Here is a 19,610-nt window from a genome sequence, read left to right as displayed (position 1 = left end):
AAACAACATCAAAAGCTTAATTTTTCCCTGCAGTTTGAATGAGCAATCAGATTACTCTCTTGGTCTGAACAGACAGGCAAACATGTCCACTGGCACTGGTCTACTGAAAAATTAGCACCTTAAAGCTAATTGATACGATAGCCATCACATCAATCAGTACATATGATAGCTACCATAGATATGATAGCATGCCATTGATATGATAGTATCTTCTCAAGCACAATATAGTAGAACTTATATAGAAAGGGTTCTGCAAAAACTAAAGACCTGTACAAATTCCCTTATTCTCCCAACACTCTGAGATTCCTTTCAGAGTCATATAAATGATATTTGCAAACTTTCACAGTTAATCTCGTGAAAAAAAATGGGTAATTCTGTAGTTACCACGGGGTAACTATATAGCGAATATTTTTGCGCTTTGAGATTTAAAAAAGAAAAACATCCAAAAAACACCACCACCACCTAACTTAATGCTCCATTCTCTGCTGTTTGTGCTTTTCACAGGCCAAACGTTCTCTGGAGGAATCAAAGTTACTGCAAGCCCTAGTTTTCCACCAGCCATTACCTGACATTGTCAGAAGACCAAGGCTGAAATCTGCCTCTGGACTCTTCCCCAGCTGATTGAAAGGTTTACCAGTGGCACCACTGGAATGAAGATTTCATCATAAATCCTGTGTGACTTCAGGGCGTGTAGATTATTAAAGGCACATCACACTAGACTCCAAAATTATAAAGCCTTTACAAGGAACAGTTGAATTCTCTTAGAGACTCTGGACAGATGGCAGGATTTGACTATCACTAAATCAGCTTAGTCAAATACATTATGAGTTCTCCAGCCCAATATTCACTGTGTATTCCTAATGAAATTGCTGAATGGTAAGGGTGATGTGCCAAGCTTATAGCAAGTAAACAACAGAAATCCATTTTCCTCCAAGATCAACCTCCTCCTGATGTGCTGTAAACTCTTATACAAATTACAAAAAACAAAGCTCCTCTGGAAAAAGCAGCTCATTACAAAACACAAAAGATCAAAACCTAAATTCTACTTTTTTTTGTGTGTTTACTATTTAATCAAGTGTCTGTTAAGCTTTTTCTTTGTGACTATGAAGTAATTCAGGAAAATCAGGAGGTCAGACTGCCTGCCACAGAACCACCACATCAATGAACAAGCATAATGGGCTTTCAGGTATCTAAAATAACAGGTCCCTCAAAGGCTGGAGCTGCAGCTTCTCTGTGAGATAATTCCGTCAGCAAGGGATGAGTGCTTCACTTATCAGAACTGGCACATAATGCTCAAGCATGACTTAATGCTCGCAAGAAAAGATGCGTGATTCCACTTCGATTTCTAGAAGACAATCCTGAGTTCCTGTAATTCTCCTCTTAACAGCACAAGGAATGAAAAGCTTTCACAGAACTACCAAATTTGTAACCAAAAATTCACACAGAATTTTATTTTTTCAATGCATAATCAAAACTTATTTTGACTGAAGTCACACTCAGTCATATTTTACTAAGAGAAATGATTCGCATATAAAACATTTTTGCCTGTCCTCCGTGCAGTGCAGTGACATTTCTTCTCCCTTATCACCGTAAGGTTAATGCTCAGGAAGTAGAATGAAGTGATTATCACCGTGCATGACAAGGATTGTTTGCTGCAGCAATTACCCCTCAATCAGAATGTTAATCTTGTTTACACTCAACAGGGATAAAAAAACGAATCCTAGATATTAGTATATGCTAAATACACCCATTTTACACTGCTTGAATTTTGAGCAGGCAACACACTTTAACGTAGGTGTGGCATTATTTTTAATGCAAAATTATGACACCTCTTTTGAAATCCTAACATTCTGTGCTATTAAATAAATGCTCTCCTTTTCATCAGCATGGTTGATTTTGTTTGCATAAGTACAATGAACTAACAAGTACATTCTTATTTGTACCAAAGCGAACACAGTAGCCTCATAACCTATATAGTTATTTCCCTAAATTATTATCTGAAATACAGTCAATATTCCAAGTTCCCAATGAAAAGGTAAAAAAAAAAAAAAAAAGGCAATTTTAGCTCCACAGACAAGTACTATAATTTCCACTGTATGTTAAGGTTTTTAATAATTAGAGATACGTGTAACTGATAGCTCATGGACAGAATTTGCATACAGAGCACACAAAGTCTCCCTAAAACATTTCTACAATTGATTCCTGTTGTGATCTGACATGAGCTGAACGGTGTTGAACAATTTATTCACCATTGTTTGGGACAGGCTATTTAATTTATTTCTGACTTTTAAACTAATGTGAGAGGTTGCATATATCTTTATATTAGCATAGATACTGGTTAACTACATTAATCATACACAACAGGCCTGTGCTCGGTTAGGTGGGTCTTTTCAAATACATGGCAATTAAACCCTCCTACATATGACTCACTTAGCATTCACAGAATACTTTCTATATGAGTACTAAATGTTTACAAATGAAGCTAGCATATTTTATATAATCTTCACCACCTCGGTCGAGACAACTAAGGAGCGTTATCATTATATACGTAACAGAGTCATAGGCAGATGCAGATTAAATACGGTCACCTTATTCCTTACTCCCATCTTCCCATTATGGCTGTGGCATCTGGACTCAACTTGACACACATCGCTAGCTTGAAATAAATGATGTACCAATTCAGGATAGTTTACGTGTTTTGCAAAAATGTGATAATTGTTATTAGTTATGATTTTAAGAAGTTTACCACTTATTCTAATATATTCGATCAGGCCACACTCTCTTCCACAGGAATCAAAAAAGTGAGATCGCCTGTCTCTGCTGAATTCCTAGTTCTGAAAAACACAAACATCATCAACTCCAAGTCTAAAGCTGCAGCCCCAAAGGAATTTTGGAGGAGGAAAAAGCCACTGACTCCTTCACAGCCTCCTTCAAAATGACAAAGATAAACAGAAGAGTCAATATGCTAATGGTCACAGCGCTGCTTATTAGAGACAATTTAAAATGAAGCCTCCATCTCATGGGAAATTCTAATCTGCTTTTCTTTCCAACTATCAACAAAAAAATATTTTAAAAAGATCAAAATTAAGAAACTCTTTTCCCTTGGAAGATGAAGTATAGCATACCCAACTGACTCTCACTAGACATTTTCATTTGAAACAAAAGCACTTTTACTTTCCCAAAATTAAATATTTTATGTTTTGTTAAAAATATTTTAACAGGGGTTTATTATTATCTGTATTTTTAGTGTTAGGGCCTTTCATTACCTTATATTAAAAAATGCAAAGCAAAATTGTAAACAATATTTAGTATGTAAAATAAATGACAGACTAGATTATCATTTGTAAATAAGGTACTAGATTTATGGACTGAGATTTTACAAATGCTGGAACAAAACCAGGATGCATTCACTTAAACTGAACCACACAAAGAAACAAAATGTGCCTACTTCCAATTTCCATACCTATATCGGTTAGGAATTACTCCTTACACTGCATCCTGCAGAAAGGACATTTCCTTTCTTTATTATTATTAATACTTGCAAAAGTCTTTAAACCAGCCATTTTCATGCACAGTTTATCTATGTATAAAACACTCAGTAACAGCAGTTTGTCACCTTCATATATATTATTGATGAGAAAACAGACAACCCGCCAATTAAAATGCATGCACTTGCCCCATCTCCGGGCTCAGCCTGAGGTACTGATGGAACAGTTGAAGCAAAAACTCAGTTTTACATTTCAAAGAAAGTTCAAAGACAGTGAGAAAAGACTGCCCTGCAAAGGACACAGAAATTGTATTTATTGCTGGAAAAGTTTATCTAAGGAGTAGACGCTATTATTTACTCTGTGTGGTAATAAAAATTATACTATGAGTCCACATCTTGTTCAACAAGGCGTTCTACTTAGGTTTTCTTTCAGTCTTGGACTAAATCTATGAATCTGACAAAACAATAGGTTGAACGTTCTTAACAACACTAGTCACAGCTTAGTATCAAAGATACAGAGTCAAATAATGGTCAAGATATAAATCAAGCAGATGTAACTGGATTTGTGTTTCTGCTGCTACCCCAGCAAGACATACAACAATATTTCTTGGGCCCCAAAATACTGCCAAGTGATAAATTAAAGGAAATAGGAAAAGTATCTGAAATCAGGATGTCTTTAGATGGACAAACAACCCTGAGATCACTTGTCTTCTCTGCTTCCATCCAAATTCTTGGGTTGTCAAAAATCACCAAGCCATTCGATAAACACGAAGTATTTATTCCATGACCTACTAGTCCTTTCTAAAGTAAGTATAACAAGAGAATTTATCCAACAGAAATTATCTAAAATAAAATATTCTGCTAAAAATTTTAAATAAATTAATATCAAATGAGTTTACATTGGCTGCATAATTTATCTCTAACCTTGTTTTTGGAGAACCACATGGCCTTTCTTTCCTCTGTTTCTGAACATAAGACTAAATACCCCATGCTAAAACACATTTATGCAGCTGTTAATGAAAGGTGTAAACACAATACACATTTCATGGTACAACTTTGCAATAAGTACACACTATAAATGTACCACATTTACACCGTAAGTTAATGAAAAAGAGCTGAGCTAAATCAGCACTAGCAGAGAACAAAAAATACTTCTCTTACCTCCATTTCTGTGCAGTGTAAACCGCCCGATTTATCTGTAATTGAAAAGAAAAAAAAAAAGTTTTCAGATTAAGTAAAAGATGATAGACAAATAAAACTAAAAACTTGAGTCACTTCTTTTTAATTGCCAAATATTCTTTGCCTTACTTTAATCACACATTTCAATAATGTTTCTATTATATATGCATCACAGAATTAACAACAAGAAGGCCCTGCCCTTCTGATCCTTCACAATACTCCGTTTTAAAAAGATGTATATTTAATGCCTGGCTTCATTATTTAAATGGTATGACTGATGCTTGGCCATGGAGGGAACATGAAAACATGTTGGCTTATATTAAGCAGCAGCAAATAATTATTTCAAGAGAAAAAACAACATTAATTCATAAACCAGGGAAAAGCCACTGTTTCATCTGATACTTCTGGGATATCAAAGAGTTCAATAACAACATGAAGTTCAAGCAAATTAAAGTTGAAACATTACTGTAATTTTTTTGTAAGTCCCTCTTGTCAATTTTTGCATTTCCTCTGAGTTCAGAAACGTCACTTTGGAATTTATATAATACAGAAAAATTAAGTTCCTGAATTGTTTCATCAAAATGAAATCTCAGTTTTCTCAAAAACAAAACACTTCGATATAAAAGTGTAAGTGGCTTGACAGCTTACAAAAAATAAGACTGAAATTTCACAGTTAGGAAGGTACCATTTCACTAAAAGCAGCAAGATTATAATTTCATATTAATAATTCATATCAAAGTAGGGTGAAGTAATTCTGACAGGATGACTTCCTGCTGGAAAAACTATATTCAAGAAAGTCAAGTATTCCACAGAAATACGTCCATTTCAAAGGGGAGATACCCAAAACTTGAATGTCAAGACATGGATATTGAATTTTACTCTTTTTGTCTTTTTGGCTGCATTGCACCCACACTACTAGTCTAAAATTTGTGACTTTGGGCCGGAAGGCACTCACCCTAGGAAATGCACGACACGATTTTGAGTCCCCGCGTACTCCAAAACTAGAACGTCATGCATTTGCTTGACGGCGTACACCAAGAGCTTATGTTACAGGTGATGGCTGCTGAACACCACCCAGTGTAGCAGAAGGGTTTACTGTAATAGTTAGAAAGAGCTTGCAATTTGTGGCCGTAACTGGAAGGACTGTTTTATCAGATTGCCTGGCAAGCCCAAGGAAGCTCAACCAGCTAGCGAGCATAACGTCTGCAGAGGAGTGATCGCGCTGACTTCATACGTTAAATCTGAACGGCATGCAAAACCGTCGGCACTAGGGAAGAGTCACCCGCTTAGAAGATTAATTTTTCATATTGAACTGGTCACCTTCCCTTTGAAACTAAAGGTTAAACACATCTTGGATGAATAGGGAACATCCACCTAACAGTGCAAGTTGTTTACCTTCATTTTGAACTGTTGCCAATGCAAGCAGAACGCCCAGCACTGGTGTCTGACTTCAAAATGAAGACCAGAAAAGTGACTTACAAAGGCAGCTTTTGCATCATGTATCATCTTTTCAAAAAGACTAGTGATTCTGGTCGATTCACTTCAAGATCCACAGAAGAGACATTTTTTGTGTCTAAAATGGTAACATTCATGTGATTGGCAAATTATAAACGGGACAGATTTACTGAGAAGTTTTTTGAAATAATCCTATGATTATTAGCAGATTTATGAATATTAGGGGCTACTTCTGTGAAACTCAAATGACAGATGACCAAACCAACATACCTCCATGATACAAGATGATACAAGACTAATACACAGAAATGTAGTCAAGATGGGGGGGGGGGGGGGGGGGGTGGGGTGGAAAGTGTGCTGCCTTTTCTGGAAAAAAGTACTATTTTTCTTAAAAAAAATTACTACTTCAGAAAAAAGTAGTAATTTTAAACCTATAACGATGCAATGGCATACAGAAGGCTGCCAATGTTTGCAATTTAAAATATTTTGACTTGCATCACCTACAGTCTAATGGAACAGGAGTCAAACTATCTACTAGATCCTCTCAGTAGCACAGACAAAGTACTCATTCCTACACCTTATAGCAGTGCTGAGATCCTATGAAGATCCTTTTAATAGAAGCCCTAACCAAGTCCTGAAGCACAAAACAAATAAATCAGCCCAGACTAAAACAAGTAAAGCAAAAATTGTATTTCTGAAAGAAATAGCAAGAAGCTTAGCTCACAGGCCCCTTGACAGATCTTCTTTGATAAACTTCCATGAAAGCTGTTCTTCAAGGAAAAGCACTCAAACTTTGGAAACCTTCCTTATTTAATATATGGTACTACCAAAATTTACTACTGCTTTCAGAGCAAATAATAATTAATTTTTGGTTTTATTATTAAAAAAATGTAGGGAATGCCTTAAACCGGATTATTTATTCCTATTATTTGTGAAGCGGGCAACAACACAAGAGAAGGGCAACATTTATACCAGCGCTTTAAAAAGCAATAGTATTGTCATGATTCCATGTGCTGGGGAGGAAAGGGGAAATAACAAACAGTTCAAGTCTCACACCAGCTGAAATGCACCACAGACAGTATTCCAGACAGCTGTAAACTACTAACTGACTTACAACATTTTAACATTATATGCCACCTTATGGTAATTATTAACCATCCCATTCCATATCCCTCTGTACCTTGAGTCCAGCTATACCCTTAACAGATTTCCCTGAGCTGTTTGCAGAGACTTATGGGCCCACTCCTTCGGGAATTTCCGACATTTCTGAAGAGATCAGTGTTAACAGTATTGACCCAAGAAACATGCACTTACTTGCATCTACCAAGACTGAAATGAATTTGTTTTTGCATGGCCCATGCAAGCCAATTTACTTATACTGCCTGGAAGCAGAAATTTCTTCTCTCTTCAGCTGATACAACTGAAAAAGCAGAAACTCTTAAATGTAGCCTAAGGGTCACACTTAGGCTGTATTCCTGTATTCCCTGTAAGAAGTCATAGAAGTCTGCAAGCAGTATTAAGTGCATATCTGGTAAAGAGGTGAAGACTTACAAAATTATTTAAGCCTCTGCTTCTTAACACAGATCCAGACTTCACAACCATTCAGCTACATACTAATCTGTGTAGCATTTTCACCACTCTTACTGCCAAAAAAAATTCAACAGTATTTTTCCATGACAGCTTTCCAATAGTGACTAATGCATTCATTACTAGTAAATAGCATAACTTTAACTGTCAAGTTAACTTCAATGTATAAACAAGCTACAGTTTGGAAGATTATATTATTGTTGAAATGCAAAAAAATGAACAGTTTTTGCAAGAAGGAAAGAGACTTAAATTGGAGGTTTCTTGTATCTCTGGAAACAGTCTTCAAAGAGACATATTTGCCACCAAAAAAAAAAAAAAACCAAAACCCCGAACCTTCACATTCATTTTTCATTCCTCAAAACTTCTATTTGAAAACTGTTCTTATTTCAAACCCTCAACAAGAGGAGTCACACCAAACTTTCATCAAGCATTAGGGCACAATGACTCATCCCTTAAGGCAGGAGCTTCAGGCTGCTACTTAGACCGGGAAAAATAATTCTTTTCACAAAAATCTCTCAGAATGCTGTTAAAAAAAGACTATCTTCAATTTATCTATAGCCCATGCTTCACTGAGGCACAATTTCCCTACCTTCCAAGGATTAACAGGTCAAGGTTAGAAAGGGTCTCATAGATACAAAAACAAATAGCAAGCATATCATGTACTGCTGCCAATAGTAAGAAGCACACATTTAAGACTGAATTTTAAAAGCAAAACAGATAATTCAGTATGTTAAAATGGACTGACATAGGATATTTGTAAGAAAGCATACAAAATGTGCAAAACCATTTGCACCCTGCTATCCGAAGAAAAATTAAGCTAGAGAGTTGATGTTAGCAATGTGACACCACAATCACATGGCCACTGTTTCAGCTATAAGCAGCTACTCTAAGAGCTTTGCATCTTAAAGTCTCGGAGCATCTTTTTAGCCTTCCTCTAATGTCTCAGATTCCTCTGCATAGATCCAAAAGCATCTGCTTCAAGACAGCTTCTTGCAGAATTGAAATTATTAGCACTGATGTTCAGGCAACAGTGTAGCTGAAGCATGCAGTGGCAACAAACCTGAAACTTATTTTGTATTAAAGATTAATATTCTAATTAAATGCCACAGCCCATTTCTGCAGGTTTGGGGTAAAATCAAGCTGCTATTTCCACAACAGCAGAACTCAAGTTGCCTTCAGGAAAGACAGCCACTGCCCATACACACTGGAGGACAGTGGAAGAGGTGGCCGAAGAAGGCACACAGGGGCTAATCAAAGGAAAGGGAGCAAGGGAGAACGCAGGAGTCATGAACTCAAGATCCTTAAATTGAACAGTCTTTAGTCAGGCCCCCCAAATTAACAATAAGTTGAATTTGTATTTGCTTTCTAGCTTTTACATCTTCCAGAGGCACTGTAGCTACACTAGTAGGCTTTTCCCTGCCCTTAAGAGAATGAGGAACTCCTTTTTAAAAAAAAAAAAAAAAGTTCGAGAATCACTTTTAATCATCTGATTGCAGGAACTGGACCATTAGTTAACAAATCTAACAAGATTGTCAATACAAGAGTCAAGATTAGTACCAATAAATGGAAAGGGAAAGAATTAAGAAAGCAAAGGCAACCAAGCAACATAAGGAAGAGATGAATATGCAAAGAACAGGATTCATAATTAAATGAAGGGAGAGGAAAATATTGATGTAGCAGGAGTGAGCCAGACTTCTGGCAGAGGATGGATATTACAAGATAAACAGAGGAGGACAGAGAAATCTTGCATGATAAAAAGAAACAGAAAAAAAGTGAAAACGACAAATATAGGTAAAGTATAGCTTAGGAGTAAGAGACATCAGGCTGCAGGGAAGAAGGTCAAGAATAGGGAGAAGACGAGGAAGTGGAAGGAAACAGACCGGATTAGGAGAGGTAATCGGAGACCCCTCAGAGCAGCAAGCACGAAGACCCATGGTTTTAAGTAAAACACTTTGAGGATCAACATACCCTCCCTTTAAACTGTGTAATTAGAAGGCGAATGTACTGGGTTTGCATGGCAAGGTTTTGGTAGCATGGGGGTTACAGGGGTGGCTTCTGTGAGAAGCTGCTAGAAGCTTCCCCTATGTCCAGTAGAGCCAATGCCAGCCAGCTCCAAGATGGACCCGCTGCTGGCCAAGGCTGAGCCCATCAGCGATGGTGGTAGCATCTCTGGGACAACGTATTTAAAAAGGGGGGGGGGGGGGGGGGGGGGGGGGGGGTGGAACTGCAGCTGGAGAGAGGAGTGAGCATATGTGAGAGGAACAACTCTGCAGACACCAAGGTCAGTGAAGGAGGAGGGGGAGGAGGTGCTCCAGGCACCGGAGCAGAGATTCCCCTGCAGCCCCTGGTGCAGACCATGGTGAGGCAGCTGTGCCCCTGCAGCCCATGGAGGTCCACGGTGGAGCAGATATCCACCTGCAGCCTGGGGAGGGCCCCACGCCAGAGCAGGTGGATGTGCCCAAAGGAGGCTGTGACCCTGTGGGAAGCCCACGCTGGAGCAGGCTCCTGGCAGGAGCTGTGGACCCATGGAGAGAGGAGCCCACGCTGGAGCAGGTTTGCTGGCAGGACTTGTGACCCCGTGGGGGACCCACGCTGGAGCAGTCTGCTCCTGAAGGACTGCACCCCGTGGAAGGGACCCACGCTGGAGCAGTTCGTGAAGAACTGCAGCCCATGGGAAGGACCCAGGCTGGAGAAGTTTGTGGAGGACTGTCTCCCATGGGAGGGACCCCATGCTGGAGCAGGGGAAGAGTGTGAGGAGGCCTCCCCTTGAGGAGGAAGGAATGGCAGAGCTTTTTTGTTATATTTTCTCTCCCCTGTCCAGTTGAGAAGGGGAGTGATAGAGCGGCTCTGGTGGGCAGCTGGCATTGAGCCAGGGTCAACCCACCACAGCAACAAGAAATGGGGTGAGTTTTTACAGCCTGTGGCTTTTTGGATCCGACCCATGATTCCTGTATCAGCCTACAGCTGATGACTTAGAAATAGTATGCCTCATTTTTCTACTTGGGAGAGAAAAAAGGAAAGAGAAAGAGATTTGTAAGAAAATACAAGGAAAATTCCTAGAGAGGTTACTAGACCAAAGGCAGCCAGGACTTTCTTTCCCTGTGTCAATCTTTTTTCATGCCTTCATCTTTCTCCATTCAACGCTTCACTGAAGTTACTCCTCCTTTTGTACAGCCATAAGCAATCCCCTTGTACACTGCACAAAGCAAAGGTAATGACTAAGAGGTCTTTGGTGTTAATACCCATTTAAATTTTGTAATAAAAATTATTTTAAAATAATATTCTTTAATTCCAAACTAACAAATCCATACTACCTTAGTGCTACCTTCTAAGATTTAATGAAACGGTCACTCTTTGTCTCGTCTCGTTTCTACTCCGCACAAGGAAACTGGCTGTGGTCACCATACAATTTGTGTTCCACTGCTCACACTCTTTAGCAAACCTGTAAGTTTACCTAGGGATCACATCAGGTTTTTTTATTGTAAGATAAATACTGTGGTAGATACACATCTCCAAGTGCTGCCGAGCTCTATTCATAGCTGCCAGTCTCTTCTGCAGATGCTTAAGTACAGATACTACACTCATTTTCCTCTGGCCTGTCCAGATACTAACCCTTCCCAAAAAGTGTGAAATTGCAGAGTTCACATCTCAATTTTTTTTTTTTTTAAAGGTCTGTTAATCTAATCATATTCTAATTTTTCCTGGAGCTATCCACTTGCTTGCTCATTCAACAAGTATGCGTGCTTGTAGCAGAATTCTGACTCCACTGAAGTCATCAGTAGTTTCTGCCATCATGTTTGATGGATCCAGAGTTTCAAGTAGGTTATAGCTTTTCTAAATTGATAACACAGCACTGTTGGATCTGTTAAGAACTTTCACCAACTGCTAATAAACTCTCTCAAGTAGATGAAAAGTAGTTCTCTTAGTTCTTTTCTACCTCAGCTGTGACTTTGCAGTCTTGTATTTACACTGTACAAACTGACTCATCTCCTTTTGTTCCTCTTAAAGTGCACAGTGATAAAATTTAGTAACACACTCATAGTTGCGTGTGTCATGCAAGCTAGCTTAAGGTTTTATCAAGAATAGAACAATATTTCTTTGTCTCCTTACTGAATCCAGTGCTGTAATGTGATAAATTAATTCAGAAACAAAGAGCGAACACTCTCCATTTTCTTTTTGACAGACATTATGAAAAAGTTTCCCCACTTTTATAAAGATATGTTCATTGCCAACATGGATCCAGGATGTTATGTACCTTTAATCCTCTTGTCACCTGCAACATACCGACTGCACACTTGGCAAACGCAGTCACGCTTGGGTCAAGACTCATTCACAACGCTGCTGCCACGCGGGTCATTTTCACTGCCTGCCGCTCTGATCACATCTTGGTCTCTGAATCGTCCTGCGTGCTCTCTCACTCCCCCTCTCTGTGTCACATCATACACTACTACCATCTTCATTTTCAAAGCCCTTCTCATGCTGCCCCAGACCTACCCCTCACGTCTCACTGGGTGTTGTGGGGTAAACTGTCACCTCCAGCCAGCCCCTGAAGCTGGACTCCATTACCCATTATTTACCAAAAAAAAAAAAAAAAAAAAAAAAAAAGCAGCATCTTTGCTCTTTCTCCAGTGACACCCCATAGGGACATCATATTAACTCTCTGCAACATCATAGCAGATGTCTCATTTTTCACTCTACTCTTCAATCACTGTTAACAATGACAACTACAATTCCACTTTCCTCTCTACAGCAACATTTTTACTGCACTCATCAAAAACTAACCTCTGTTAAATTACAAATGTGTTATCTTTTACTTTAAGGCATTATGAACATCAGGAGCCCACAATTCCTCAAAGTTCTTGGCTTTTAAGCTTTCCTTAAGAACAAATGCAGATTTCAGACAACACCAAATTAGTCTGTATTCCTTCACTGCCTACTTACCATCTTCCAACATCTCTGCATACAAATATAGGTCACAGAGGTCACCTATCACTGTTGGCAACTTCCTTCCATTTCTTTTGTGCGGGGATTTGGAATATGCTTTTTTTTTTTTTTTTTTTAGCCAAAGATGTTATTTTGGTATCTTTTCTTTGCTCATTTTGTCCTCCCCCACCAGAGCTGTCTACAACAGGGTCCCTAGCCATCTGCCTACATTCACAGAGAGCCCTCATAAACCCCCCATGCACAGGACACATCAGCATAAGCCATGACTGGAAGCCTTCCAGTTCATTCTTACGTACTGGGAACCACACTGATGGCAGAAAGCCTAGCATAAATAAGCCCTAAGCTTTCTCTCTTCCACAGATCAGCAGAGCAAGTGAGCAGAGATAGGTGTCAACTCACCGAGGCTCCTCTCTGCTGTCTAGTGCCATTTTCTTCCTACCTTCACTTCCAACATTAACATATCTATATAGATATATATAGATATCTATCTATCTATCTTAAAACTCTTGCAGGAAAAGGTGAGGCTTGATACATCAAACCTTCCTATTTTTAAATACAGATGTTTCTGAAAACCGTGGAACAAAATCTAAATTCAGAGCATAATTAAGTCTTAATTCTAGTGGTACTATTTATTTTAGCAGTATTCATAGCAACAGCTGTTTTGAAATTTAAACAGCAAGCAAGGCTACTCCCATCCATTATCTTTCAAAAGGGTCACCAAATTAGAAGTAAAATGTCAGTACGTTCATTTTCCTCAAAAAATCCTGCATGTTTTTCCTCAGTGCTCTGCAAGAGGCTGACAGATGAGAATGTCTTGATGCACACAAGCTAAATTTGCATTTATTCATCCTATATTTCTCCTCTCTGCCTTCCAATACCTGGACATACCAAGGATGTAAGAAGGACATGAAAGTCATTAAAACTGCCAAGACAACATAAGCTATTCCTCTCCAGTGTGCCTCACCCTGAGCCCTCCAAGTCCCGTGAAAGCCACCGCGCAGTCAACTTTTCTGTGATCTTTTTGATTCAAAGCCAGAATACTCCACGCATTATGTCCTCCTGCTGAATGCCTGGCAGATTTCCAAGAGAAAAAATCCGCATCGCACTTGCTTCTGATAAAACCAGCAGTAATTTCCCTCTATGCTTTCTCCTCTAGGGCTGGAGGACAAGGCAAAAAGAAGGGCCACCGAGGCTACCCGCAGAGGCACGCTCTCAGGAGGGAGAAGGAAGGCTGAGGAGTGCCGCACGCATCCCAGCCCTCAACAGCCAAGGGCTGGAAGTCAGTACGGTTTGGTTTTCCAAATACCCGCCTTCACCCCTTTCCGAGATCCTCATGGCCGTTCCTCTTCAGGACCTCGGTGCAATGCCCAAAATCAGTGGCTGCCTTTGCCACGTCAGGGATCTGGCACTAAGAAAACACACAGGGAAAACTCTCAGTTTTTCCAAGCCTGCTCATCCCCATAAACATCCTGCGGGAAGGAGGTGGCACTGCCGGTGCCCTGAGAAGCGAGAGCCCCTTATCCAGCTCGCAGCAACAACGCTACCCCGATGAAACATCCTCCTGTGCCCTATGGCATTCTGCTGCTGCTAAATACTGGGCATGAGGTCGATTGCCAGCTCTTGTGCAGGTTTTCTACTCCTATATCTATCACTTCATTATTGCTTCAAGTTTATAAAAACACTTATAAGTACTGTTCTGCAAGAAGAGAGCTTGGAGGAGTCAAACCACATGTTTACACCAAACATTTTAGCTCGCTCAGAATTTATTTTTTTATTGCATCTGGCACTTTACTAGGTGCCACTGTTAGCTCGTTTCATATAAATTGCAAGTAACAAAGAGACGGCTTAAACATCCATTAGGTAAAATACATTCTACGCTGTATCTCCAATTTCATCACGGGTATTTCTAAGCAACCCACATTTCTGTGGTCTTCAGATGTCAGACAGTTACAATGATTCATACTAAGGTGACCACTGTGAGCTCTTCATTTTTTGCATATTCATGTTTATTTCTTACTCACTTCAGTTCTGTCAAAGTGATAAGGTCTGCAACACACCATGAAAACATCGCCTCATGAGAGTCTCCGAAGCAAACTCTGTGACACGGCTGCATTTGCTCCCGACTTCGCCCGAGCTCCGCTGACAGGCGTGACTGATCACATCGTCCTTCGCGATCCTGAACAAAGCCCGAATGTTCGCTACCCAAAGACACCATTCTTCGGGGACTCCTTTATTTGCCCACACAGGATTCTGTTGTTTACAAAAATAGAAACTAACAGCCAATATTTGTTCCTGTGAATTATCCAAACCTATGCACCAACCTACAGCTATATATTTTTAATGTATCGCTATAACAAAATAGCTTTACAGCTCGGAGCGTTAACCTGCAGAACCCCTACTGCTCTAACAAACCTCCTGACACAGGCATTTAAATCCAAGTTGTCTGAAAAACAAAGGCAGGACAACAATTAGCAGGAATCCTTCCTGATCCTCCTCTTGCCAGGGATTCAGATAACATCAATGCTTATGTGAAAATGAACAACTCAGTGACATTTTCATCCTTAATCTTTTTACTTCTATTTAACCAAAACCTTACTGTTTTGTTTTGTTTTTTTTTTTTAAAAAAAAGATAACCAAGTATTAATAGACCACATAGACAAAACTGTAAAGATCTGAGAATCAGTCTCTGGTTTTGGTTAAGGACAGGGATTGAAATCCACGGTTGTTCTTCTGCCCCATAACAGCAAAACTCATCTTCGTTTCCTATCTCGAGGACAGCTTATTCACTTTCTAGGTATTTTTATCTGGAATTTCAAGTATTGTGCATTAACTGGAAAACTGCTTCACAAGAAATGGCTTTGGAAAAGTACCATCAGTTTCTACATAATCAGTATTTTTTTTTAAGAAAACTTTAATTTGTATCTCAAGAGTAAAATTAATGGGGCCAGACAGCTTCAGGGCCTATACTACGATGTACTGCTCCCCAAGTCACAGCGCCAGGGCAATGGTTCTTCTTAATTCTTAAGCTCTCATTGCTACTAAGCAGAATACATGGGCCTAAGAATAAATACCCGTTCAAGAAGCTCAAGCTGAAATTGGCTCGGAAAGCTCATTAATCATCACCTAAGGACACTGCAGTGAGCAATAAGGAAAAGAACTGGGACAGTTCAAAAGATTCCAAAAAGAAGCAAGCCTACTGTCAACTCTTCAATATTCAGTATAGCGAATTACCAACATTCAGTGTATCACACACATGATGTCTTCCAGTGAAAACCTGCTACATGTTCCACAAACCAAAGAAGAATAAAAGCCAACGGACTAGGACCGCCTTTGTTTCATGTTGTTGACAGTTACTCCCACGAACACACAAAATCCTTTGTGAAAGCTTGAGGGCTGAGCAATGGCCTATATTGCAGAAGTCTATTCATGAATAAAGTTAGGGTGATGAGGAAGACCAGGGGCAGGGAGAGGACCCCAGAAGGAATACTGCCTCCTTTCAAATCCCGGCACCTACCAGCCTGCAGCTGATGCAAAAGTGGGATCACCCAGTATGGTTTAGGAATGGACATCTGGCAGAAACCTCCCTTCCTCCCCTTTTCTATTATACGCACTGGAGGGGGTACTCTCCCTCATACTTTCTTTCCTGGGAGGTCTTCGCAGACTGCTTGTATTTTTTTATATATATATATATATATACACACAAACACACACACACTCTAAGATTTTCAAGAAATAAGCACATGTATGTAGTGTTAACTGATACAAAACAAAATACATACAATAGTAAGGTTAAAAAAAATAAAAGAGGTAAGAGAAAAATAGTCAAGGCTGAAAGATTAAAAAAAAAAAGTCTCATCTACCCAAAGATTTAAATGCAGTATCAACATACACAGGTTAGCACATGTTAACTAAAACATTTTAAAAGACCAGTGCAGATGTGGCATGCAGCTTTAGCATAAACTAAATACGCTGGATGTTGGTGAGGGGCCTGAACTTCATACCCAGATACATCCAACACCTTTCTACAGGCCATTAAAGGTGTACCATAAGAGGAAATAGAATAAGCCCGCAAGTAGCAAGGAAAAAGTGACAAAAGAAAGAAGTACATAGTAAATCAATATATTTCCTACAGTAGGAAAGAGAAAGGAAGAAGTCTGATATCATCTTAAAACACTGTAAGTAAAAGCAGCACAGAATATGCAGTACAGGACTCTTCAGTGCTCCTGTGACATGCAGATGCCTTGGTCAGGAAAGTATTTTCCTGGAACTTCTGGGTGTTGGTCTGGCATTTTATTAACATTGCAATAACCTGTTTTTTTTAAATAATTAAGAAAGCACATCAGATCACATTTAGATGGAAGTCATTATTAGACTCATTCCAATTGTGGAACAAAATTATGTCCCTTCTTCCACTGAGTATATTTTGATATTTACATGTACTACTGGCCCCAAACCGGATTACTGCAAATCTCCGCCAAAAGACTTTTCAGACAGGCACTCCATTAAAAGGCTTCATTAAATTGTAACACCAGGCATAACATCCACGTTCTAAACACCCAGGGCTCAATTAATCCCATTTTGTGAATTTACCATTGCCTTCTGCTTCACACGACTTTAAAATGCGGAAACCTCTGTCTTCCTGGAAAATTCAGTGATGCTGAATGTGGACTAGGTTGATGCTGGGGAATACCATCATCTGTGTGATAACCCGTCACAACCCTCTGCTGCCTAGCTTTAGCTTCTTTTCAGAAATCAAGCTTTACTTGCACCAAAAAAATATTCCTTTCCACATTCATAATCAGAAGGTTTGAAACACTGAGAAATAGACGTGCACCCTTCTTTTCCTTTCCAATGCAAAATGTGTTTTCCTGGGCATTGTAAAGAAACGGACAGTGGATGCTAAGCCCCTGGTAGGCGTACATGGCTTTCGTATTTACTTAATTTCAGCATGCCTCTAAATTGATCTATTTTTTACTAGGTGCCTTTTGATACCAAACTATTTCTGGCAGACACTGTAGGACGAGCAACATGGCCAAAGGAACTCCAAAAGCAGGCGCTGTCGGTGCGGATGACACAGTATTACGCACCAAAAGACGACGCAATTAGACAACACTAGACCCGCATTCACCTCCCCTGTACCCACTCGCAGGCGACTAAATTCAAGGCGAGGGGTTCTCCCTCGCCGCGCACGAACCCCAGACGGTGCAGGGACGGACGGACGCACGGACACCCGGACACCCCCCCCCCCCCGGCCCCGGCGCGGCTGTGGAGCCCAGCGCCCGCGCACCGCAAGCCTGCGGCGGGAAGCGGGCCGTCCCCTCCCGGCCGCCGCGGCCCACGGACAAAGGCAGAGGGAGCAGGGCGGCCGCCCGCTCCCGACACCCGGCTGCCGCCGCTGTGGGCCGAGCCGTAGCCGAGGGGGCTGAGGGGGGCCGGCGGCGGGGCCCGGCCTTACCTGCGGCGGGCGGCGGCGGCCGCCGGGGCTCGCCCTGCTCCAGGGTGACGGCGCCGTCCCGCCAGACGCGCAGGTGGGCGGCCGCCCCCAGCCTGCCGGCGGGGGTCTCGCCGCGGCGGGCGCGGGCCCGCAGCGAGCCGCAGCACTGGTAGCACACGGCCCACGCCTGCTCCTCGTTGATGGGCTGGTTGTAGAGCCTGAGGATCTCCTCCAGCGACAGCGCCTCCGGCTGCCCGCCGGCCCCGCCGCCGCCGCCGTCCTCCTCCTCATCGGCGGGGCGGGAGGCGCCGGGCTGGGGCTCCGCGCCGCGCTCCCCCGGCAGCGCCATGCCCCTGCCTCCGCCGCGGTGCTCCTCGGCTCAGTGACCGGCTCCGCCGCGGCGGCTGCTACCGCTGCTTCTGCTTGTGCTGCTTGTGCTGCTGCTGCTGCTGCTGCTGCTGCTGCTGCTGCTGCTGGCGCCCGGTCCCGCCGTGCTCATCCTCCCCGCCCCGCTAGTGCCACCAGGCCGCCGGACGGCCCGGCCCGCGCAGCAGGCAGCGGCCGGCAGGAGGAGCGGCGCCCGGGCCGCCCGCCGCTGCCAGCGCCGCAGGGGCAGACAGCTCATGGCAACGCAATGGCGTCCCCGCCCGCCCCCGCCGCCCGCCGCCCGCCGCCGCCGCCCGGCGCCGCAGCGCCCCCTGCCGCCGCCAGAGCCGCCCCGCCCCGCCCCGGCCCGGCCCTCGCGGCGGGCGGCGGCCTGGCTGCGCGGGGCGGGAGGCGGCGGGGTTCGCGCCCCGGGGCTGCCGCGGCACCCCCCGTGTCCGTGGGCAGTGCTTAAGCCCCCTTCGGAGACGCTGGGCTTCCACGCCTGCCTTAGGCGCGGGTAGCGACGCGGTGTTCTCCTCTCATAACCCTCGGGCCGCTGTTTCTGCGCCCCCCCCCCCCCCCAAGAAACAAACCATCTCCAGCCAGAAAGCGGGACGGCACCCCGCCGCACCGCCAGCATCCCAGCAATGACGCCACCCCACATCTCCATCACGGATGCTCCAGGTTTCCGAGGACAGCGTGGGCAAGCCCCTGCTTTTGCAGCAGGAGGGCGGCGCGGCCCCGTCCCCCGCAGCAGCGAGGCAGGCGGCGGACGCCGAGGGTACCGGCAAAGGCTGGCAGCAGCTCCACCAGCACCGTCTGCAAAGGGCCAGAAAGGGAATCGTCTCCCAACCCGCCCCCGAAGGCTCCCGGGCGCCCCGAGGGCACAGCCGGCCCCTCCGCCCCAGCTTCTCCCGGCTTCGCGGTGGAGAGACGGAAGAACTTGAAACTCCCATCAAAAAAAAAAAAAAATTTCTATCATTTGGGTGGGTTGGTTTTTTTTTTTTTTCCCCCTTGGAAGTCTACAAATTTAGCTAGCATATGTAACAGGAAATTAAAAATTTCCCCTTCGCACCTGCTTCGTACGAAAGACCGGAGCGTACGAGCCACGCGCCAGCATTGCGCAGCGCCCCCTGGCGCACACGCGCGGTGCCGCGC

General features: G+C 42.6%; 1 protein-coding gene across 1 annotated transcript in view; it reads right to left on the bottom strand.

Annotated features, from left to right (window-relative positions):
• SPIRE1 (spire type actin nucleation factor 1) overlaps positions 1-18,435 on the bottom strand; it is a 131,147-nt gene extending 112,712 nt beyond the window's left edge. The window contains exons 1-2 of the mRNA XM_075728291.1: positions 18,108-18,435; positions 4,649-4,683 (exon numbers count right to left, since the gene is read on the bottom strand). Coding sequence (XP_075584406.1) covers positions 4,649-4,683; positions 18,108-18,435 — 363 coding nt within the window. The remainder of the gene's footprint in view (positions 1-4,648; positions 4,684-18,107) is intronic.
• Positions 18,436-19,610: the final 1,175 nt, after the last annotated feature.

This window comes from Pelecanus crispus, chromosome 2, assembly GCF_030463565.1.
Source record: "Pelecanus crispus isolate bPelCri1 chromosome 2, bPelCri1.pri, whole genome shotgun sequence".
Classification (NCBI taxonomy): domain Eukaryota; kingdom Metazoa; phylum Chordata; class Aves; order Pelecaniformes; family Pelecanidae; genus Pelecanus; species Pelecanus crispus.
The sequence above is the reverse complement of the archived record's forward strand: the minus strand, read 5'-3'. Positions and strand labels throughout refer to the sequence as shown.